The sequence below is a fragment of the Myxine glutinosa genome, chromosome 4, assembly GCF_964187855.1.
Source record: "Myxine glutinosa chromosome 4, kmMyxGlut1.1, whole genome shotgun sequence".
Lineage (NCBI taxonomy): Eukaryota > Metazoa > Chordata > Myxini > Myxiniformes > Myxinidae > Myxine > Myxine glutinosa.
The window spans coordinates 161,980,197-162,004,948 of NC_136264.1; the positions used below are offsets into that span (position 1 = coordinate 161,980,197).

Consider the following 24,752-nt stretch of genomic DNA (forward strand, 5'->3'; position numbering starts at 1 on the left):
TAGTCCGCGATGTTCTTACCTCATACCAACGCAGGTCCGAGTGTATGCGCATGCGCTATTCAAAAAGGCACCCCAACAACAAGAACAACAACGCGGTCCTCTCATAGAGCTGCTCGTCGCAGCTAAAAACTGGATATCGTGGAGTACAATGGATTCTCAAATGTAGAAAAGAGGAACCAAAGGAAATAGCATGAGAAGAGAGGAATTTATGGAATGTCTTTTGCTCCATCATTACCTCCACCACCAAAGTTAGACGGAGGTTATGTTTTCACCCCTGTCTGTCTGTCTGTCTGTCTGTCTGTTTGCATGTGAGCAGGATAATGGAATACAGAAATATCCAATTTACATAAGTATTCAACCTCCTGAGTCAATACTTCATAGAAGTGCCTTTGGCACCGATTACAGCTTCTTGGGTATGTCTGTATCAGCTTTGAACATCTGGATTTGGGGAGTTTTTTCCGATTCTTCCTAGCAGATTTGCTCAAGCTCTGTCAAGATGGATGGGGAGTGTCGGTGAATAGCAATCTTCAAGTCTTTCCACAGATTCTCAATGGAATTCAAGTCTGCACTTTGGCTGGACCACTCAAGGATTTTCACATTCTTGTTCTGAAGCCATTCCATTGTTGCTTTGGCTGTATGCTTAGGATCATTGTCCTGTTGGAAAGTAAATCTTCACCGCAGTCCAAGGTCTTTTGCACCCTGAAGCAGGTTCTCCTCATGTATTTGGCTCCATTAATTGTTCTCTCTATCCTTACAAGTCTCCCAATCCCTGCTGCGGAAAAGCATACTCATAGCATTATGCTGCCCCCACCATGTTTCACGGTAGGGAGGGTGTTAGATGTGTGATGAGCTGTGCTCGGTTTCCACCAGACGTAGTGTTTTGCATTCAGGCCAAAGAGTTCAATTTTGGCCTCATCACACCACAGAATATTTTGCCTCATTTTCTCAGTCTTTCATGTGCCTTTTTGCACACTCAAGTTGTACCATCATGTGCCTTTTTCTCAGGAGTGGCTTCCATCTGGCCACTCTCCCATAAAGCCTAGATTTGTGAAGTGCTGCAAAGACTGGTGTCCTTCTGGGAGGTTCTCCCATCTCAGCCAAGGAATTCTGTAGTTGTGTCAGCGTGGTCATTGGGTTCTTGGTCACCTCCCTGACCAAGGTTCTTCTTGCCCGGCTGCTCAATTTGGTCGGATATCCAGCTCGAAGAATTTGTGTAATTCCATTTATCTTTCCATTTCCTATTGATCCCTGGTGTTGGGCTAGCGGCTAGGGTGCCGGCTTAGGATCCTAGGATCCTGGGTTCGAATCTCGGTCGATCGCCGAATTAATGCCAGGGGGGTTGACTCAGCCTGTCATCCTTCCGAGGTCGGCTAATTGAGTACCAGTTCACTGGTAATTCCCTGTTTGTCGTTGAAGGCGGCAAAAAGGGTTGGCGTCAGGAAGGGCATCCGGCCGTAAAACATTGCTTCAAAAAGGGGACCAAAAAACAACAACTACCACGGTCCCCGAAAAGGCCAACCCCCGCCTTGCGGGGAAAAATGGCCTCTAAACGGTGGGTTTTTTTTCCATTTCCTAATGATGGAGCTCACTGTGCTCTTGGGAACTTTCAACACTCTAGAAATTGATTTATACCCTTCCCCAGATATATTCCTCCTCACAATTCTATCTCAGAGTTCTACGGACAGTTCCTTGGACTTCATGGTAGAGTTTCTGCTCTGACATGTACTGTCCACTGTGGGACCTTATATAGAAAGGTGTATTTCTGACTAAATCATATCCAGTGAATTGAATTAGCCACATAGTCAGGTTCACTATGTTTTTTCGTTCAAAATCATGGTAGATTAGCAAACCTATACATTTTTGGAAACGTTATTACATGGAAAATCTGAAAATCAATGTTTACATTTGCCAATTCCAACCAATTCGATTCGACCAATTCGACCAATCGACCAATTCCATTCGACCAATTCGACCAATCGCTTCGATCGACCATTCGACCAATTCGATCGATTCGATTCGATTCGATTCATCGAATTCGATTCGATCGACCATTCGACCAATTCGATTTGCCAATCAATTTGACCGACCTTTGCTTGTGTGGAACGGACTGTGAAAACGATGCGGACTATATTGTCGGATACGACACACAGGACAGTGATGACGAACTCTAAATGGCATATTCTGTAATCGTGTATGTTTGATGCCATTGACTGCCTGTGTATATTTTGTCATTGACTGCCTGTGTAGATGTGAAGTTATACTGACTGCATGTGTATATATGATTTTGCTGACTGCCTGTGTATGTTTGGTGATATGAATTATTGTGACACATTTTGATGTTATTAACTGCCTGTACAAAATGATAACATGTATTTGATTATGCAACTTATCACGAATATAAAGACAGTATTTTGCAATTCAAAACCTTTGATTCGTGTCTTACCATTCCCCATAGCACTAATTTGATACTTTCATTGGATTCCTTCTCCCTGAAAATATAGGTTTAGTATATTTTAAAAAGTTTTTAGGGTAATTAGAGGCAGAAATAGAACAAAATATGTATTTTACAGTGGCCATTTTGAAAATCCAAAATGGCCGCCATACAGGTATCTCTCCAAATGTAAACATTGATTTTTAGTTTCCTTATGCTAAAACCCATCCAAAAATGTATAAGTTTGCTAATCTACCATGATTTTGAACGAAATATAATTTATTGACATAGTGAACCTGACTAACAGGTGGACTCCAATCAAGTTGTATAGACATCTCAAGGACGATCAAAGGAAATTGGATGCACCTGAGCTCAATTTGGAGTGCCATGGCAAAGGGGTTGAATACTTAATGACTCAAGGCATTTCCACTTTTCATTTTTAATTAATTCATAAAAGTTTCTGGAAAAAAAAAAATCCACTTTGACATTATGGGGTATTCTGTGAAGATCAGTGACAAAAAGATTAAATTAAAGCAATCTTAAATTCAGACTGTAACAAAATAAAATGTGAAAAAAGTCCAAGGGGTTTGAGTGAATACTTTGTGAAGGCATTGTGGGTTTATGTGGTGTAAAATTTGTTGCTGAGTAACAATATCTGGTCTCAACTGCAATCTCATTGACAAATGGTTAAAGGCTATTAATGCACCTGGAATTGTATGGGGAAAGAGATGGGTGAGGTTTTTATAACACCTGACAGGGTTGAAATTATACTGCAGCTCAGGATCCCTGTGTCTTACCTGTACCATCTTCCAAAGAACCCCACAAACGGCACGAGTCCCCAAGAGCATGGAAAAGAGCCTTGCAAAGTTCTGCTTCAGCCAACTCCTGCTCTTCTCCTCCATTCAAGGCCTCAGCACCGGACAAGGAGTACACATAGGTCAGCAGCAAAATGATGTCCAATGGAGAGAAGTCACCATGGCCACCAGAGTGCTGAAGCCTGGAGCCAAGCTGAAGCAGAACCTTGGGAATATCACCATTCCGGAGACTCTGCAAACAGCACCAGAAAATGCACTTTGTATACCTTCACTTTACTCATGAAAAATAATAATAATAAAATGCAGCAAACAGCAATTAACAGTCATGTTCAATTATTGGAAAGCAAAAATGACATTAAAAACATTGAGGAATTGTCTGGCACTGATGTGTTCATGCATGTTTACTGGCAAACACAGATGTCAGGAAGCCAAGTTTGACTTTTTCCCACTAGACGCGGCTCTTGTGCCCAGAATATAAAAACTAAGAATAGAAACTTTGAATTGTATTCCACTTTATGGGAAGAAGCAGTGGGAGGTTGACCTGCAATACATCTTCAAGCATTTTTCCCACAACCAATTCTACAAAAAAAAGCTATGTATCTCATCCAAATGCTCCTGTAAATTTTCCATGGAATCATTTGCTTCAGTGCCAACATTGTGGTGTCTCTTTCGCTGTCTTGTTCAAGTTTATTGTATTGTTCAGCTACCATTTGTGAAATTAGATGCTTGTCATTGCCGAAGAGGTTTTATACTGATGTCAGTCTCAGTTTATATCAAGTACACCTTGGTATCACCGAACACGAAAGTATACATACATATTCTGGAATTAGACCACAAATGCAATGAAAATAGCAATTCACCATTTTTAAGTGGTACCTTAGCTTAAATTTGCTTAATAGCCTGGATGTTAGCATAAACATTAGTGGGTGTTGGTAGGAAGCCATGGCAAGCATAGGCGGTGGCAGTTTTGGTCACATGGCATCATAACTTTGTACTTGAAAAGGGATCCTATAGGGGCCGGGGGACATGGTAAGTGCAAATCGCAGAGCCAATAGGGAAGACACGGCAAGTCTTTTCCCACGTTTCTTTGACATAATTTAATTCATAAAGGGGGCACTTTTCATTTTGAGCTTTTTCTTGGTGCCAAAGTGTATTATTGCGCTCAAAAAACAGATATAAGAATAAACCAAACAAAACAAATCAATTCTTCAACAGCCTTTTTTTCTCATGACTCTTGAACTCATAGGTCAGCAGTGCAAAAATAAAAAAAAGCAAAAAGCAAAAAAAACAAAAAACGCGAGTGACACAAAAAATACTCCACAATAAACTAACCTTAAAATTTCCTGAAAATATGACCACGCATGTCTGCCGATCCATTCAAAATTTCCTGAGCATATGGCTTGGGGGTCAAGTGCTGCCAGTCGATCTCAGTGCATATTACATATCACTAGCAACGGTACCCACCCTATGGGCGGGGCTTCAATTGGGAAGCCCAAATGAAAAAGCAAAATATCAGAAATTGAAGGCTTTTTTTTATTTTAAATGATTAATATCAACATCCGTTGAATCATATCACACACAAATCATCAAAATCTAAACAGTACATGGCGCCCATTTTGAAAAAAGATTGAATTCTGCAAAACGGAAGCGGCCACTACACGTCTTTCTCAGTCGCACGTTTATGTGTGAAGAGTGCGCGCCGAATCTGTAACAGGGAAGCGGCCGCTACACCTGTTTCTCAGTCACTTTGCACACAGTGCCATGTTACTTCGGATCCACACGTTTATATAGGAAGAGTTCGTCAGGAGTCGATCTACTCTCTCCTGGTACGTAGAATAAACAGTATTTGTAGAATTTCAACAAAAGCCACATCACTGTTCATATCGGTAAATATTATTCCATAGTGTTTGGAAAAACTGGAAAATTGGAAAACTTGGAAAAACAATATAGCCTATTTTACTCCCAGGGGTCCCAGGAATACCCACCCAAAATATCGTTGCGATCGGTTGAGCCGTTTTTGCGGTACCTTCGAACGGACGGACTGACATTTGGTGAATTATAGTAAGATGAGATGGTTCAGGCATTGCTGGGTCATTGTATTACGCAGCCATGTCTTCACATGCCTTAGTGCACCGAATGACTGTTCAGCTTCATATAAACGTCCTGGGGAGACCAAGAGAAGCCCGAACAAGCCTTCTACTTGCGGGAACATTCGGCAGACTTCCAGCACCATGGCTACAAATATCTTCAGGTAATCCTCAACTGATGAACCTTAGTGAGGCTCCATTTGGAATATTGTGTGCAGTTTTGGTCACCACAACTCAGGAACGACAGAGCTGCCACAGAAAGGATTCAGTGTAGGGCGACTCGATTGATTCTAAGCAGAGATAGACCAAGCTATGAAGTGTTGGTATAGCGCAAGCATGACAGGCCGAATAGCCTCATGCGTCTAATTTCCTTGCCAAATAGATATAAATCTAAGTGTTAATCATCTCCTCCATTAATCCCTTCCGAGGTTTATCATTTGTTAAGTTTGTCTGAATGGATAAACACCAGACACCTTTTCATGGGGGATTCAGATTAGCTCAGGCCTCGGGGTCCTCGGGGTTTCATGGACTCAGATGCCTGCACTGCAGGCCAGATGTGGACCGCGGTCCGCCTTTGAGGACCCTTGGCACTCTAATAACACATTCATCTCTGATGCAACAATGACTTAATAAACCTTTCTTTCCAGAAAATTCTGCTATGGGTGAGCAAAGAGGCTCCATTAGAGTTGAAGTTTTAAATTAAAGCAACCAACACAGAACTGCAGTGGAAATTAAAACGTCTATTTGTATCAGTACTCACGCACAAGTGATATATTTTCAGCGCATGCACACCATGCAGTATGTGCTTACTCAGACCAATGAAATCCATCACATGCACAAGCTGATATCGGTTTCTTTCATTAAATACAGTCGGACCCCGACATTCATGGAGTATACGTTCCTGGAAAATCCCGCGAATGTCAAATCTGTGAATGTGGGAGCATTGCTTCATTGAGAAAAGGGGGATAGGTTCCCGGTGGATCCAACAAATGTTGAGGAAAAATCCCACGAATGTCGAGGAAAATCCCACGAATGTCGAGGAAAATCCCACGAATGTCGAGGAAAATCACGTGAATATCGAGGAATATCCGCAGAAAGTTGAGGAAAAAAGAACCGTGAATATGCCCGCGAAAAATCGTGAATACACCCCAAAAAGAGTGTTGAATCGCGTGGTAGCACACTGTACAGCTGCTTTATGCGTGATGCTTGGAAGATGCTTTTAGAACTAATTTGCACACACCCCCACCTTTTAGAGGCCATTTTTCCCCACAGAGCAGGGGTTGGCCTTTTTCGGGCACCGTGGTCCCCTTTTTGAAGCAATGTTTTATGGCCGGATGCCCTTCCTGCCGCCAACCTTGTTGGTCGCCTTTTGCGACACAGGGAATTACCAGTGAACTGGTACTTAATTTGCCGACCTCAGAAGGATGACAGGCTGAGTCAACCCCCCTGGCGTAATGGGGATGGCACTCCCATTAGCAAGGGGGGGGGGGGGGGGGTTAATCCCCCTTCTATTTGCACTGGCCGTCTCCGATCCTGAAGCTACCCCGCTCCCCTGTGGGGTGGGATTGGCCGAGGTGATTGGTCAAGGGATTCCCGTACACCCCCGCCAATCCCTCCACAAGGCAGGTGGGTAACTCCGCTCGAAACCACGGACAAGATGGTATTTGCCGAGCGGGTTAGCAGTCCGAAGTTCGAGCCGTTCGAAGTTTGAGCCGAAGTCACCCAAGACTAACCCGATCCTGAGCATTGGCCAAATCGTGCCACGTATATCAATGGGGGACAGGACGAAAGCGATCGGAGGAGAAAGAAGAACCCAAAGGTACGAAACAACAGGGATTTATTACTACTATACAAAGCCAAAGAAGAAGAGAAGAAATAAAAGTAATATACAGGAAATGGAAGGAGCAGAAGGACACAGAGCAATTCCTTAAACAAGCTTAACTTATACCCAGCCAACACAAAGGACAGACGACGGGCAGACTCACACGAACAGGGAATTGTAGCAGGAATGACGGGGAGAAGGTTCAGGTTCGTGCAGAACGGCAGCAGGGAAGTCCGAGGATCGCGGCACACGTCGAGGTTTGCGTGCACGCCCTTGTTCGTTGGAGGTTGGTTCCGGCAGTTGCCGTCGGTGTTGGTTGGTACGGCGAGCATGCTCCGGATCCTCTGCGCGTCTCCGCCTCCTGCATCTTTGAAGCTCCTTCAACACCCACGGAACTCTTGTACGGTTTCTCTCCCGTGTGAATTAGTCTGTGTCTATTTAAAGTTGAAGAACAACGAAGACCTTCAAACACACGGAACACTTGTGCGGCTTCTCTCCCTCGGGACTCTCCTCACTCGTCTTGTCCAGCGCACCTCCCTCAAAACCCTCTTGCAGAACTGCTTGCCACGGAACTCAACTGTGAACAGCTGTGCTCAACTGTGCACAGCTACAGCTGTGCACAGCTGGTGGTAAATAGTTTGTGCTGGCTTGAAGTGGTTTTATACATGACACAGAGTGGTAGAGCTGGTGGTAAATGGTTTATGCATGGCTGGAAGTGGTGGTTTTATGTGTGACACGTGGAAGATGATTTTAAGAAGTGTCATGTGCACGGCTGGTGGGAGATTGATTTTTTTGCGCTCGTGAAAAACCCGAATATGTGGCACACAGACTGCGAATATAGGAGCAGGTTACATTTAACAACCGCGAATATGCGGGGCCCACAAATGTTGGGCCCGTGAATGTCGGGGTCCAACTGTAATGTCCACCAGTGCAGTAATGATTTAAGAGATAACAACCTATTTGCCGACAGTTGACATTGATTTTACAATTTTTTTTGATGCATTTGGGGAACATCCCACATTTGGGCCTGTGTGGATTGTACAAAGCGATGCATTTATGTTATATTCAATCATAAAGTGGGATTTGGGGGGGGGGGGGGAGGGGGGTGGTTGGGACAGTTCTCCTTCGTCAAAAAAGTGGGAGGTGGGGTGGGACATGCGGGACATCCCATCAACGCCCATGCTCACAGCAGTGGATGCTCACACTTGCGTATATACAACTACAGAGTTCATAGAACACCTCACTCACATAGTTATCAGTATATAATTCAATTTAAAAAAAAAAAGAAGATTTTAAAAGTCGTATGAAAAATTCCGGAAGGTTACCACCGTTGTTGCAGTGTTTTATACACCACCTTATTTAACATGTACAAGTACGGCAACACTGGAGGTTTTTGGAAGCAATATAGATGGCGTTTGTGTTCTAGTGTTCAAGTATGAAATTAAATTGAAATAAAATAAGGATTTTACAGGTTGTATAAAAAATACAGAAGTTTACCTCCGTTGACGCAGTGTCTTTTACACCATCTTATTTAACACATTACATGAGTTATTCGTGCCTGTTGTTACGTCCACCACCAAAGGAGGATGGAGGTTATGTTTTCACTCCTGTCTGTTTGTCTGTCCGTTGTTTGTTTGTTTGTGAACAAAATATCTCAAAAAGTTGTGGTCGGATTCGGACGAAATTTGGCAGAGATAAGGACGAAATGATTACATTTTGGTAAAGATTCGGATTCGGCTACGAGAATTTTTAAAGTGATTCTTCACCATTGGGAGATAGGGCCAAAAACAACACATAGCAGGATATCTCGAAAAGTTATGGATGGATTTGGACAAAACCTTTTGGACAGGTTGTGTGTGTGACAAGGAAGATTCGATTCAATTTTGGTGAAGATCCGGATCCGGATCCAGCTAGTATAATTTTTAAGTGATTCTTCACCATTGAGTGATATTCCCAACCAGGCAGAGGTATGCTCTCCACTGAGTGCCGTTCTAGTTTGCATCTGTTATGACGTCCTAAATAAGAGTTTCCTGTATGGAATAATTTTCAATTTTGTTCGACTGCCAGTCGCCAGACAGACTGAAAAATGTATCTCGCTCCTCTCCACACATGGGCAATTGGGTCAAATTCAGAGCGAGTGCACTGCTAAACTGCAGGTTTGTGTTCCGATTCATGTTCAAGTCATGCATGTCTGCCAAAATCATGCATGCCTGCCACAATTTCAGGTCTTGGAACAGCATTTCTCATCAAATATAATCATCACACAAACTTTTAAAATCGAATCTGCCATGGCTATTACTCTGTAGATATTAACCATGATGCATGGTGTTATAAAGGGCATTCAAAACGTTTTTGAAATGTGATACTGACAACTTTTTTATTCCTCAATACGGTGTCCCTTGACTTCAGTGCATTTGCCCATTTGCAATTGAAACTGTTTGTGCTCATAAATTGAAAGTTTTGAGATTGTGCCTTCAGCCACATTTTGGTTGCTTCAGTAAATTCCTTGTCAATAGCAAGACTTCACATGAAAAGACAGATAATAATCACTAGAGACCAGATCCTGGCTGTGGGGGAGGTGTGGTGGGTGGTCGTGGGAGTAAGGGGTGGGGCTACGCTTCATCAACGTCGTTTAATTAAAGATGTTGAATACAACTATGTCTCATCATCTGTAGATTGGAGTCAAGTGATGATCCACCCCACCCCTTGGAGGCTAGGTAACATCTGGTGCAAGATGTGCTAGATTGAGACCATGGTTGAAACTCAACTAGACCTAAGCTTTGCTTTTCTGGGCAGCTGTGAAAGTTGGTGGGGCTTTCAGTTTTGAATATGGATCATTCCAAATACAAACATCTTTTTCAGGATGGATGTAGTGCTGCCAATGGGAATATCCTGAGTGAATCTAAGAAGAGTCACAGTGCCTCAGCTATTAAAATGTTTTGTTGTCTTTTACAAACACCGTGTCTTGTAGAAAAAATAAGTCACAGAGCAGTTTGGCATTTTTATCAGGAAAGTAGAGCCATGCTGGCTGGAATTACAAGTAGGGAGCAGAACATTAAATTAAATCGAGTCGTTTGGGATTGTGGGGCAAAATGGCATATGGAGTAAATCAAGAAATGTTACAGGACATGCAACAAGAACAAAGCCAGCTGAAAATTTGAGGTGAAACCAAGAGGGGATAAAATGATCGAAGCAAGCAGACAATGGAGGCATAAAACAAACAATAAAGAGAGATTAACACAATGGTGGCAGAGAAGCAAAAGGAAGAAGTCATGGATTGCGAGAAAAATGATCATTTTCCCAGTCTAGACAAAAACTTAGTGCCACTTCTGAGTATCCGAAAGAGCATGGTTACAAAATGAATCTTCAATATTTTTTAAATGACGAGTATGCCAAATACTTCTGGGACTGCACACATTTACACACAAATACGTATTCCAATCAAGGGACAGTAAATCAGTTTGATTTGGCCGTCCTTTCAAGAAAAGGCTGAGCTCATGCACGCCTGCAACGCTTCTTGATCTTCCAGCAGATGTGAATCAGGGGCCGCTTTGCCATTCCCAATTTTGCCTAACAATTCCATCATCCAGTACAATGTTTGCAAACTAGAAATACCCGCTCCCTCTGGAACCATTGGCAAGCGAGAGGGAGAGGGACGGGGGTGGGGGGAGGGGGAGGGTTCCCAACACTTATACAAATTTTGGTGATCAGGCGAAAATCGTAAGCCACCCCCTTGCAGGGGAAGCAAGGGGGTTCTGCCTATCACCTGACCCTGGGTACTACCAGCACATACGCAAAATTTAGTGGCGATCGGGCTTCTTTTATTTTCCTACGATTTTCAAAAGTACGTACATACAATTGACTTATTTAATATAGTAGGATGGCTTATTCGGCGAGACAATGCCTCCCATAAATGTTCAAATTGGGACATGGCCCGGAAACGACAACAGTTAAAGGAAATGTTTGTGCGTCTGTTTTAAAGCTTTCTGGACTAAGGTTTGGCAAATATCTGAAGGCCGTGTTTTCATATCGTGAAAAAAGTCTAAACATGGACAATCTTGGACACAGCAAAACCAAATAAGTAATTTCCAGTATCCATAATCCATCTTCACTGAAATGTGAAAACAAACAAAAAAAAAATCACCAGAAAGTTCCGCAAACTTAAGAAACACGTTTGCTTCTCTAGGTGAGTCAGTTATGACTAACCACCAATTGCAGGCCGAGGCAAAAAGAGCAGCCGCTAGAGGTCTAGCAAAACAAGCGCCTATCCCAAGCCATCCTTCCATCCTTATGCATTACGTGGCACTATAGTACGCCTGGATTCAATTTCCCCTGAACCAAGCAGATGTGCTAGTTTCCACGCCCATACGAGAAGTGCAGTCAAAAAGGCCAGTTGGCTGTCCATCTCACAGTACATCCATCGTCTCAAGCCCCCTCAATGCCAGTTTTGTGTTTCAGAGTTTCTGTGACCTTGTAAAACCAAAAAAAATAAAAAAATAAAGACCATTGTCGCCAATGTCAAGCAAATGCACTGGAACAGGACAATAACTCCGGAGCTTTTCTTTTTCCTAACTTGTGCTTGAAATTAGGCGACCATCAGTTATCTCCGTATTGGTTTTGAGCCCAAAATATTCCTTATTGCTCTGTTTCTCAAAAATCGAAAGAAGTGTTGAAGGAAGCATACTTAGTAATACAATAGGCAGCTAGTCTGTTGATTGATGGATCTTAATTGTAGTGGGATTTGCAGCAAAAAAAAAATTCTGGCCTGTTCATCCACAATGTGGGCAGTTGGATGTAAGCAGCAAGCAGGAACACAGTGCTCCAGATGGATGTGTTGCGTGCAGCGTCCAGATGTATGCTGGCGTATGCGTCAGCTTACTCCCACGTGGATGTACTGCACGGAGCACCGGTCCAAACATATCCATTTTAAAACTTCCTATTTGTATCCTTTGAAAGGGAAGCAGGAAGTCCCAATATTATTCAAAGTACCAAATTATCATATCATATTTAAGGCAGAGATAATTTTTTTCTGCATTATAATATTTACATAATTATATATATAGTCAAACATGAGTGTGCTTAGACCTCAATATATTTTTACGTGTCTACAGGGAATGCAAATAGTTTTCCTGCTCAGATTTGCCTCCATGTTAGAGAAATGTGCAGCCATGTTAGAGAAACGACACTTTTAGCATTGGTCATTAAAAAGTTGTTCTGTTCAAAATAAAGTTTGCAGCAATGAGTAATTTTGCTACAATAACACAACCAACTACAATAACAAGACTGCAGATGTACAACATGTTGATCAAACTTTAACAGTGAAATTTCACTTGGCCTTTTGAATTCGGTTTGTTTGTACACAAATTGAGGCTCATCCAAGAGCTAGAACACAGAGCAGAAAAAAAGAAAACCAGCTAAAGGGAACAACAAGGGAACAGATGTAAGAGTAGGGAATTGTTAAAATTTTTCAGCAATTCCACATGAGTAAACACTCTGGATTTGGTTCCAGGATTAAATCCTGCAAGTGATAAGGTAATACTTAGGAGGATGTTAATGAGAAGCAAAAAGATCACAGGGAGGCTTGGAGTATGCCTTGAGATTGTGTTGCACCGCCTGATTGAAGCATGAGCGATTGAACCACCTCCAGCATGTAGTTCCACAAACAACTAGAACGGCACTCAGTAGAGAGCATACCTTTTGCCAGGTGACTTTACGTTTTGTATCTTAGAGTAGAGCAGAAAATCACAACACGGAATCACATTCAATCAAAATCATCCGTTCACAACTTTTTGAGATATCCTGCTTTGTATCGTTTTTGTCCCTATCTCCCAATGGTGAAGAATCAATTAAAAAATTATACTAGCCGGATTCGAATCCGGATCTTCACCAAAATCGAATCCTTTCGTACTTGTCAAATACACTACATCTCGGCAAAATTTCGTCCGAATCAGTCCACAACGTTTTGAGATATCTTGTTCACAGACAAACAAACAAACAGACAGACAGATAGACAGGGGTGAAAACATAACCTCCATTCACCTTTGGTGGCGGAGGTAATAAAAATGGTACACGAGTTGAGGTGTACAGTTGTAAGTCTGAATTTTGGGAGTTTAATCTGGAGGAAGGTGTGCACCCTGGAGGAGGTGAGGAGGGTTGGAGGATGGAGAAATCAGAGGTAGCTAAGACTGGAGGGGAGGTGGCTAAAAACAACACCAACACCAACAATAACAATAACAACAAAATGGCCACTGGCCTGCCTGGAAGGTTGGAGCAGTAGACCTTGTGCTTTTTGGTCTCATCGCAGTATGGACAAAGGATTTATAGGTTGAGTAGTTTCGATTTTTCATGGAATATTACTTGGATTGGGGGAGGATGCTCAGTCTGCAGTTGGCTTTGGAAGTCAGTGTTGACTGATGGTGAGGCATAGATGTTCAAAATACTGAATCTCTTTCATTAGCTGACCATGAAAATAGATAGGTGGATTCATACGACGATCCTAACAGACCAATAGGGTAAGGCTGAGATTTGCCACGGTGGAAAGACATGTCCCATGTGTCAGCCAACACATGTAATCAATTCCAGATCAACAGAGGGTGATGCAGCTGCTGTTTGCCTGTTAGTGCGATGGGTTACTATATGACACAAGGTGGAGTCATCTGTAAAATAGAAGAGTTTTCAAAACATTGGAGAGATTGTTTCTGTAAATGACTCAAGACTGGGCTCAAAATACTGCATTTGAGCTCTTCAACTTCCCCTGGGAGAGGATAGGAGAGAGTTCCAATGATAGCAATGCGTTGAATGCATGAATTGAGGAATGCACAAGAACGGCCTTGTATGCCGCAAGTATGACCATGCTTGGCAAGCAGAGCAGGATGCCAGACTGTGTCGCATGCCCGAGATATGTCCAGGGAGACGTTCCTTACCTCTTAACTGAGGATTTCTAGAATATGTACAAATGGCAGGACCTGCAATAAGTCAAGGGAATAAAAGAGTGTTTGGCAGAATGAGCGATGAAGAAAGGCAGTGAGAAATAAAATAATGAAAGGTTACCAACTTACCATCAGTGAGTAAGAAACAGATTGTGGGAGTCAGCCTCCTGCTGAGAGATGTTAATACCTTGGAGGGCCTTGGATCAAACCGCCACAGTAGAGCAACATGCAAAGCAAGCAGTCATGAAAGACCAGAGTTGGGACGCACAGTCAACTTTCTATGGATAAAGGCCCTGTAAACTGCAATGAGTCGTGGATGGCTCAGAAAGGGCTAGGCTTTATATTTTAATGCAGGGCCAAGGCTCGTGGAGGAGATAAACATAGAACAAATCAGGATGCAACAGAACAAAATGAACAGCAGGACAGGGGGAAAACACACAACAGCAGGGTTGAGGGACAAAATAAAGAGAGGCATTGAAGATGAGGGATGTGAGGAAGAATGAAGTCAGAATGGATACAGAAGCAAACATTCAGGAAGGAAAGCAGGAAAATTTGAAAGAGGTGTGCTTGGAAAGAGTCAACATGGGTAGAAATATCATGTTTTTGGATGGGGGACGATCCGAGCTGGTGGTGAACATCTGTCTTAAAAACCTGGAGGGAAGGATGAGATTGAAGAGAATGTGGAAGTTGATTCCATAAGTAGGAGAAAAGAGGAACGAATGAGTGGAGGTGAGCAGTGATTATAGATTTTGGGAGTTTCACAAGAAGGGAGTTGTTGGCAGACCTTGTGTGCCCTACAGAAACCTGGAGGGTGGGGGCGGGGAGGAGGACAGAGCACGAAAAGACCAGAGGGTACAAGAACAGAAAGGAGGTGGTAGAAGACAGAGAGACTATCGACCTGTCTGTCATGTGACAGCGATAGACCCATAGACTCAGTTTCATCATAGGAGATTGCAATGACCTTGAAAGGCCTTGGTTTCCACAGCATCATGTTGAGCAAAGTGTGAGGCAGAGGCACCAGCCCACATATCCAAGAGAAAGGGTACACAGTACGATCCATCAAGCTACGGATGAAGGTCCCGTAGCTGGAAAGTATTGGCGAGGCCTTTGCATAGAATACCAAGTATTGGCAAGCCTTATGTGACAGCTAGGAGATAGTCTGTCCCAGACAGTTTATATTGATGAATCCTCAGGGTTTGAGAGAGTGTACCTTATGGTCCACCACAGAAGTAGACTGGGAGATTTTCCAGCTAATCATGAAAGAGAGAGAGATGGAGAGCATGGAAATTTTTCTGCAGTAAAAGACGTGTTCGAGTTACTATAGTGCTCATTCCAGATCAGTGAGATTTTTTCCCAGACTTGCAGAAAGCGATACCATTGCAACCCACATATCCAATGTGAAGGGTACATGTTTGTTCTTCGATGAGTAGAGTCATATAAGCATGTGGGTCGATGGAATCTTCACAGGGAAGCAGAAGGGTTTGTTGATGCTGACAAAGAACAATAATGGTCCCAAATATGCCATCTTTCAGTATGTCAGCCTCAAAAGGTAGAGTGGGAGGGAATATCTCCAGAATGACCCGTTATTTGCACAAACGGAGTAAAATAATAATCAGATAATCATTTGAGGAAGAGACCGAATACCAATATGGTTTTAACTTAAACTTCAACATGAGAAAGGTAACAGATGTACAACATTCAGTCCTTTCCAGGAATCACCAGAATTTTTTATTTATTTATACAAAAGGTCAACAATACAAACAGTTTGAATATATTGAGAATAAAAAGTGAAAGTTAACATCCTAATAGCAAAAATAAAAAGATGAGGAAAGGTTCATAACAAAAACTTTGCACTTTAAAATGGCAGCTTCGATAGGTACATAAAGAAGTGTAAAAATGTGGATCAAAGGAGGCACAATTTTAGATCCAAATACAAAATGATCACGATGATCACAATAATGATGCATATTGATTCAGTCTTTAGTGGAGTCAAAAAGGTAATGACAAGGTAATAATTGTGGGAAGAGCAGACAGCAACCAAGATAAATATTTTGTGCTCATTCCAGATTTTTCTTTTTCCTTTTGTGCACTACACGCTGAAGATTTCTGGACGGAAGTTCCTGCCATCTGAGCTTACTATCATCTTTAAAAAAAAAACATGCCACTAGGCATTGCTTGCATCAGATATTTGCTCCAAGTTCCATCTGAAATACAGTTTACAAAGCAATTTTCTGCAAATGCTCAAAAACGAACATCGAAGTGTTTGCTTCCTGTCAACAAAAGGTGACCCAAAACATTCTGCGAATATACCCAACTTTGGAAAACTTCAAAGAATTCTCTTTGGTCTCAGCAAATGTCTGGCAGGAGTTTGTCAGAGGCCTGTTGGTTAGCACAACAGATTAATCTCAACATAGCTAAGCACACTGCACTCCATATGGGAATTGCAGCTGCAAAAAGCATTTCAAAAGAATAATCAAGGACAATTCTGATGTCAAAAACCCCCAAAAAATATGTCGTCACCTTCTCATGCAAGACAATTAGAAAGTACTTAAATGAGACTCAAATAATGATGACAGGCTATCAATGATATTAATATTACAAACCATTTTTCTTTCAGAGCAGCATTTTCAATAAGCTCAAAGAACATGCAAAACATACGAGGGCCAGTCAATAAGTAAACATAAAATGGCGAAATAAATTCGAGCATGTAATGTGTGTAGTTGTAGACGACATATGTTGTATCTATGGGTAAGAGTCATGTTTTGCCTGTTTCAGATCTGGCAACATTGAGCGTATGACATCAGTAGAGCAGTTCCAAGATGGCGGCTTCCTGAGAAGCATGCACCAGGGAGGAGCAACGTTCTGTCATCCGTTTCGTGGGAAGTGAGGGTGTGAATCCCAGTGAAATACATCACAGAATGAAGATGCAATATGGTGATGCATGTTTATCGCTGCAGCAGCTGTATGACTGGGACAGGAAGTTTAAAAGTGGAGTGTCCAGTGTGGCAGACTTGGTCATCATCATCATCTGCCATCTGCTTGGAAATCAGCAAACATGACTGCTTTACACAAAAAATGTGCAAAAATAGATCCTTGCAACTACAGACCAATCAGCCAGTTCCCAAAAATCAGCAACGTCAAGGAATCAATCATTGCTTCTGACATCAAATCCTTCCTCTTCTCCAATGGCTTGATCTCAGATCATCAATTTCGATTTAGACCAGGTTATTCTACTCTGGACATGCTGATTCTGCTGTCTCAACAATGAATGGAGGTCCTCAATGCCAAACAGGAAATCAGAGCTGTCTCTCCTGACATATCTCGTGCCTTTGATACGGTCTGGCACCCCGCCCTGCTCACCAACGTCTCCTCTTATGGTATCCATGGATCCCTCCACGCATGTCTTGCAGACTTCCTTTCTGGTCGCAGTCAACATGTGGCCCTGAATGGAATTCTCTCATCTCCCTTTCCTGTTCAGGCTGGAGTTCCTCAAAGCAGTGTTCTGGGCCCTGTGCTTTTTCTGGTCTTCATTAATGATCTCTCCGACTCTATGGAAAATCCTCTCTATATCTTTGCTGATGACTCCACTCTCTGCCGCTCCATATCTCAACCCTCAGATTGGCAGGCAGCAGCCTCTTCACTCTCTGCAGACCTGGACAATATCACAAACTGGTCAAACAAGTGGAACATGTCTTTCAATCCTGACAAATCTCAGACTCTCACTTTGTCTCTCCGAAAATACCGTCTGGACAACCTTCCCATCTAGTCTGAACAATTCTCTTGAAGAAGTTCTGTCGCTAAAGCTTTTGGGTCTCACTATCTGCCATGATATTTCCTGGGAAAACCACCTTTCCAAGCTGGCCTTCAAAGCCAGTCGCCGACTGGGCATCCTCCGTCGTGCAAAGTCCTTTCTGGGCAATTCTGAGCTCCTCACCACATACAAAGCTTTCATCCACAGCTCAATGGAATACTGCTCTCCGCTCTGGGCTGGTGATCCTTCCACACACCGAGCTCGGCTTCACGCTGTTGAAACCAAAGCATGCAGAATCACTGGAATCTCCCACGATGAAGTTGATTCTGAGGGAAATTTTCTCTCTCACCGCAGGCAGGTAGGTAGTCTTTCTGTCTTCTACCGACTCCTCTCCGGCCTTGCTCCCCCTGCTCTGTCTGTGCTCTGTCCCCCAAATATTCCTGCAGGTCTGCCAGCAACCCTCTTCTGGTGAAACTGCCAAAATCAAGACTCTCTGCTCACCTTCACTCTTTCATTCCTCTTTTCACTCACCTCTGGAATAATCTCCCACACTCTTCAATCCCTCTCCTCTCTCCAGGTCTTCAAAACAGCTGTTCACCACCATCTCTTATCTTCCACCATCCAAAACCTTGATACTTTCTACCCCCATTAAGACACCGCAAATCCGCCTCTTTCAATCCCCAACTCCTTTCCTGAAATTATTGGTAGTGAAATTCCTAGTAGTGTTCATTTGCTTTATACAGTGTACCCCTCCCTCCTCCCCAGCCCTCCCCCTTCCACAGATCTACCGACATCCCTGTTCTCTAATGCTGTTGTGCTTGTGTGCTTCCCTGTCTCTCCCCCTCTTGTATCCCGCTCCCTTCATTGAAATGTTTCATGTGTCTGTGCATGTTTTCATGTTCAATGTGTTAGCTCTTACACGAGCCTCGATTCTGTTTCCAAAAAAAAGAAAGAAAAAAAAAGACGCTGCTCGCTCGGGCCAGCCTCACACAGCCGACACACCATCAATGGTTGCAGGAGTTGAGCGCCTGCTAAGGGAAAACCGTCGCATTACGCTGGATGAAGTTGTCTCCGATTTGAACATTAGCCATGGTTCAGCACACCATATCATTCACAATGTGCTGGGGTTCCGCAAAGTGTCTGCAAGGTGAGTGCCGAGACGAATCACACCCGAACTGAAAGAACGGCGAGAGGACACATGTGAAGAACTTCTGCGACGTTACGAAACACACACACACACACACACACACACACACACACACACACACACACACACACACACACAACAACAACAACAACAACAGGAATTTTAAGGCCATTTTCCCTGCTAGAGTGACGTTACGAAACAGAAGGTGACAATTTCTTACAGCGCGTAGTGACTGGGGATGAAAGCTGGGTCCACTACTTTCAACCAGAAACGAGGAGGGCAAGCAAAGAGTAGCGCCATTCAACTTCACCGAAGCCCAAAAAAATCCGCATGGAGCCGTCCACTGGAAAAGTGATGCTGACACTTTTCTGGGATAGCCGAGGCCCACTTTTAGAGCATTACATGCCCAGAGGAACCACAGTCAACAATGCATCATTCTGTGACCTCCTTAACAATCATCTGAAGCCAGCAATCAGATCAAAACGTCGTGGACTACTCACTATCGGTGTTTTTGTGCAGCATGACAATGCTCGGCCCCATACTGCCCACGCTACAGCTGCAACAATCGCAGACCTGTGGCGGACACAAAAGCCCACTGGCGTGGTGACATCATTCCGCGCACCAAGTGGGCGGTGGCCACGCACCAGGGGTAGGCGTGGCCCCATGATATACACCGGGCGCCCAGCCCGGGACAGTACAGTGTTACAGTGTAGTCTTACAATAAAGACGTTTATATGTTACCGCTTGTCCGCTTCCTCCTTGCTCACAAGCAGCGCGCGTAACGCCGCGCTTTACTGGTGACCCTCGACGTTGGATCTGCTGGAGCGATCCTTCCACACGCGACGCCATCGCCATGGCCGACTTCGTCAAACTTCCGGAATTTTGGGAGGCTCAGGCCGAAGTCTGGTTCGTCCAGGCCGAAGCCCAATTTCAGCTTCGGCGCCTCACCGGCGATGACACGCGCTATTGCCACGTCGTCGCCTCCCTCGGGCCCGGCACGGCCGCTCGAGTTGTGTCCGTCCTTCGCCACCCACCGAACGGCCACAAGTACGAGGCACTCAAGCGGCTACTCCTAGCCACGTTCGGCCTTACGGACGACGCACGGGCCGACCGCCTCCTGGATCTCCCCGAGCTCGGTGAGACGCGCCCGTCGGTCCGAATGGACCATATGCTGTCACTGTTGGGCGACGAAGCCCCCGGTTCGCTATTCCGGGCGCTTTTCCGGCGCCAACTTCCAGCGCAGGTCCGCCTCGCGTTAGCCGGGACCGAGCTAACGGAACCCCGAGCATTGGCGGCCGAGGCGGACAGGTACTTCGCCGCTTCGGACATGCGGGCGAGCGTCGGCGTGGCCGTCACGGCCCTCGACGCTGATGTTCAGCAGCATGTTCCACAGCATCAGCTTCTACAGCACGCTGATGTTCAGCAGCATGCTGATATGCACCTCGTGAACACCGCCACGCCCCGCCCACCGCCGCGGCGAAAACCGCCACCGCGGGGAAACCCGCCAACTCCACCGGCCTGGTGGAGCCAGCCGCGCTCCTCCAGCTCCACCACCTGGTGCTGGTTCCACGCCAAGTTCGGCCACGAAGCTCGGCGGTGTCATCCGCCGTGCTCCTTCAACGGGTCGGGAAACGCCCGGGCCGGCGCTCAATAGTGGCGATGAGCGCCGGCCATTCGAACAGCCTGCTGTTCATAACGGACACCTTCTCCAGGCGCCGTTACCTGTGCGACACGGGAGCGCAGGTGAGTGTCATTCCCGCCGGCACGTCAGACAAGCACGCCGCGGGTGGGGGCCCCGCGCTGCTTGCCGCGAACGGGACGCCCATCCGTACGTACGGAAAACGCTGCCTCTCTCTGCGGTTTGGAGGGCAGGTTTTCCGATGGACGTTCGTCACCGCCGACGTGCCCATGGCACTGCTTGGCGCGGACTTCCTGTGCGCTAATGGGCTCCTGGTCGACGTCAAGCGCAGACGGCTTGTCCAGGCCGAGACGTTCAGCTCGCTCGCTTGTGCGTTGCCCAGCTCAACGAGCGGCTTGCCAAGCGGCTTGCCGAACGATTCGGTTCCGGCCACGTTGGTCTGTACGCTTCCGGCAGCGGACGCATTCACCCGCCTCCTCGCCGGCTTCCCGGCCCTCACGCGGCCCACCTTCTCGGCGGGGGCCGTCAAGCACGGGGTGGCCCATCACATCCCCACCGTCGGGCCACCGGTCTACGCCCGGGCACGCCGCCTCGAGCCGACGAAGCTGGCGGTGGCAAAAGCGGAGTTCGCTACCCTGGAGCGACTCGGCATCGTTCGGCGCTCAGAGAGCGCTTGGGCGTCGCCGCTGCACATCGTGCCGAAGCCCGGCGGGGGATGGCGACCGTGCGGGGACTATCGCCGTCTCAATGACGCCACGACTCCCGACCGCTACCCCGTCCCCCACATTCAGGACTTTTCCGCCCGTTTGGCGGGCAGGTCCTTCTTCTCGAAGGTGGACCTCATACGCGGCTACCATCAGGTCCCCGTCAGGCCGGAGGACGTCCCGAAGACGGCGGTCATCACGCCATTCGGACTCTTCGAGTTCTTGCGCATGCCCTTCGGTCTGAAGAATGCGGCTCAGGCGTTCCAGCGACTGATGGACAGCGTCCTGCGCGACTTGGATTTTGTCTACGTTTACCTGGACGATATCCTCGTCGCCAGCGCGTCCCGCGAAGAGCACCTACGCCACCTCCGCACGCTCTTCGAACGCCTGGGCCAGCATGGCCTGATTGTGAACCCCGCAAAGTGCCGGTTCGGCGCCGCCACAATCGATTTTCTGGGGCACCGTGTCACCAGGCACGGAGCCGTCCCCCTACCGGCCAAGGTGGAGGCGGTGAAGGGGTTTCCGCGCCCCCGCACGATCAGAGGGCTGCAGGAGTTCCTGGGCATGGTGAACTTTTACCATCGGTTCCTGCCCCGTATCGCCCAGCTCCTGCGCCCCCTGCACGAAGCTCTCCGAGGTAAGCCGGGCAAAGGCGACGTTACCTGGACCGAGCAGATGGACACGGCGTTCACGGGCGCGAAGCTCGCCTTGGCTAACGCCACCATGCTCGCGCACCCGGCGCCCGATGCACCGATCGCCCTCACCACCGATGCCTCGGACTACGCGGTGGGCGCAGTGCATGAGCAATGGGTGCGTGGAGCTTGGCAACCGCTGGCGTTCTTTAGCCGGCAGCTTCGCCCGCCCGAACGCCGTTACAGTACCTTCGACCGCGAGTTGCTCGGACTTCACTTGGCGGTCAGGCACTTCCGCCATCTGCTCGAGGGCCGGGCGTTCACTGCCTTCGTCGACCACAAGCCGCTGATCTTTGCGATGGGCAAAGTCACCGAGCCGTGGTCGGCCCGGCAGCAGCGTCACCTCTCGGCCGTGTCCGAGTACACGACGGACATCCAGCACGTCGCGGGGAAGGACAACCCGGTGGCGGATTGCCTTTCCCGGGCCGTCGCCCACGCAGTCCACCTCGGCATCGACTATGCCCGGATGGCAGCGGACCAGGCCGCTGACCCCGACGTCCAGGCCTTGCGGACCGCCGTCACGGGCCTCCGCATCACCGAGGTGCCGTTTGACGGCGTGGGCGCGGCCCTCTTGTGCGACGTCTCCCTCGGGCGTCCTCGCCCCATCGTGCCCGCGGGCTGGCAGCGCCAGGTGTTTGACGCCATCCACGGCCTGTCCCACCCGGGCGCGAGGGCCTCCCAAAGGCTGATCGCCGACAAGTTCGTCTGGCATGGCCTCCGGAAGGCCGTCCGCGGCTGGGCCAGGACGTGCCTCGCGTGCCAGCGCGCCAAGGTGCACCGGCACACCCAGGCCCCGTTGGCCCCGTTCACGGTGCCGGAACGCCGGTTTGACCACGTCCACGTGGACCTGGTGGGACCTCTGCCCCCCTCGCGGGGTTTCACCTACGTCCTCACCATGGTGGACCGCACCACCCGGTGGCCGGAGGCCGTGCCCTTGGCGTCGACAACGGCGGCCGATGTCGCGCAGGCTTTCATCGCCACCTGGGTCGCCCGGTTCGGCGCCCCCTCAGACATCTCATCCGACCGCGGCCCCCAGTTCACCTCGGAGCTCTGGGGGGCGGTTGCGCAGGGGCTCGGGGTCCGGCTGCACCGAACCACGGCCTACCATCCCCAGGCTAACGGCCTGTGTGAGCGATTTCACCGCTCATTGAAGGCCGCGCTCCGGGCCACCCTCCGCGACGGCGGCTGGGTCGACAGGCTCCCCTGGGTCCTGCTGGGCCTCCGGACGGCGCCCAAGGAGGACCTGCGCGCATCCGCGGCGGAATTGGTCTTCGGGCAACCGCTGCGGGTGCCGGGCGAGTTCCTCCCCGACTCCACGGCACCATGGTCCGCGGCACAGCAGCGCTCCGCTCTACAAGAGACCGCCCAGAGGTTCGCCCCGGTGCCAACGGCATGCCACGGGCACCCACCGACGCACGTCGCCCCGGAGCTTCGCACGGCGGAGTATGTCTTCGTCCGCCACGATGCCCATCGGACACCACTGCGGCCCCCGTACGACGGGCCTTTCCGCGTGCTGGAGACCGGGGCGAAGCACTTCACCCTGGACATCGGCGGTACTCCTGACCGCGTTTCGGTAGACCGCCTCAAGCCGGCCCACCTCGATGTGGACCATCCACCGCCAGTGGCCCGACCCCCACGTCGGGGCCGCCCTCCTGCGGGCGGACCCCCGGCACCGCCCAGCCCCGCCGCCACGCCGCCCCCCGGTCCTGCACCCATCCCAGGGGCAGCCAGGGGCATCCCACCTGGCATCCCTGCACCCCGGACGCCGCCGATCGCCAGGGGGCGCTTCGGCCGGGTCATTCGTCTGCCCCGCAAACTGGCCCTCCAGGTGCGCGGGAATTCTGGGGGGGCGCGTGTGGCGGACACAAAAGCCCACTGGCGTGGTGACATCATTCCGCGCACCAAGTGGGCGGTGGCCACGCACCAGGGGTAGGCGTGGCCTCATGATATACACCGGGCGCCCAGCCCGGGACAGTACAGTGTTACAGTGTAGTCTTACAATAAAGACGTTTATATGTTACCGCTTGTCCGCTTCCTCCTTGCTCACAAGCAGCGCGCGTAACGCCGCGCTTTAGACCTACATTTTGAGTGTCGACCTCATCCACCCGACTCGCTCGACTTCGCCCCTTCGGATTACCGCATCTTTGGGCCACTTAAACAGGCACTTGTTGGAACCATTTTCCGATCAGACGAAGAGGTCCAATAGGAGGTGCACAAATGGCTACACAAATAGCCAAGATAAAAAATTTTCTAGAGGAATCCAGGCCTTAGTAAAGCGCTAGAAAAAATGCATTGAACGCAATGGAGATTATGTTGAAAAATAACAGTTGTTACACACGTACACGCAATAAACAAGTTGTGAAAAATATTTTAAGGTTACTTATTGTCTTCCCCTCGTATAAACAAACACGAAAGAGCAATCAGATTACAGACCCTCACCAAGACAGGTTTGTATGGTCTATGTTGTGTGGTGTTTATTAGGTGCTGTGTTTTTGTCGTTTATTGGCGTACATTTATGTTCAATCCAACATGGCTGCTGAACCACATGACCGATGATATCGATGTAATTCTCCCATACAATTTTTGTGTAGATCATGCTCAATAAATTTCAAATCGATTGGATCAAACATTCTACTTGTCTAATTAAGACATCATAATGAAGACACAGATGACATCATAATGAACATATAGGGTGTTCCCCAGTACTTGACAATGAGCAATGTTTCAATTTTTTT

At 47.4% G+C, this 24,752-nt stretch overlaps 1 protein-coding gene across 1 annotated transcript in view; it reads right to left on the reverse strand.

The window, feature by feature from the left end:
* SCFD2 (sec1 family domain containing 2) overlaps positions 1-24,752 on the reverse strand; it is a 211,041-nt gene that overhangs the window by 109,948 nt on the left and 76,341 nt on the right. The window contains exon 6 of the mRNA XM_068113940.2: positions 3,229-3,478. Within this exon, the coding sequence (XP_067970041.1) occupies positions 3,229-3,478 (250 nt within the window). The remainder of the gene's footprint in view (positions 1-3,228; positions 3,479-24,752) is intronic.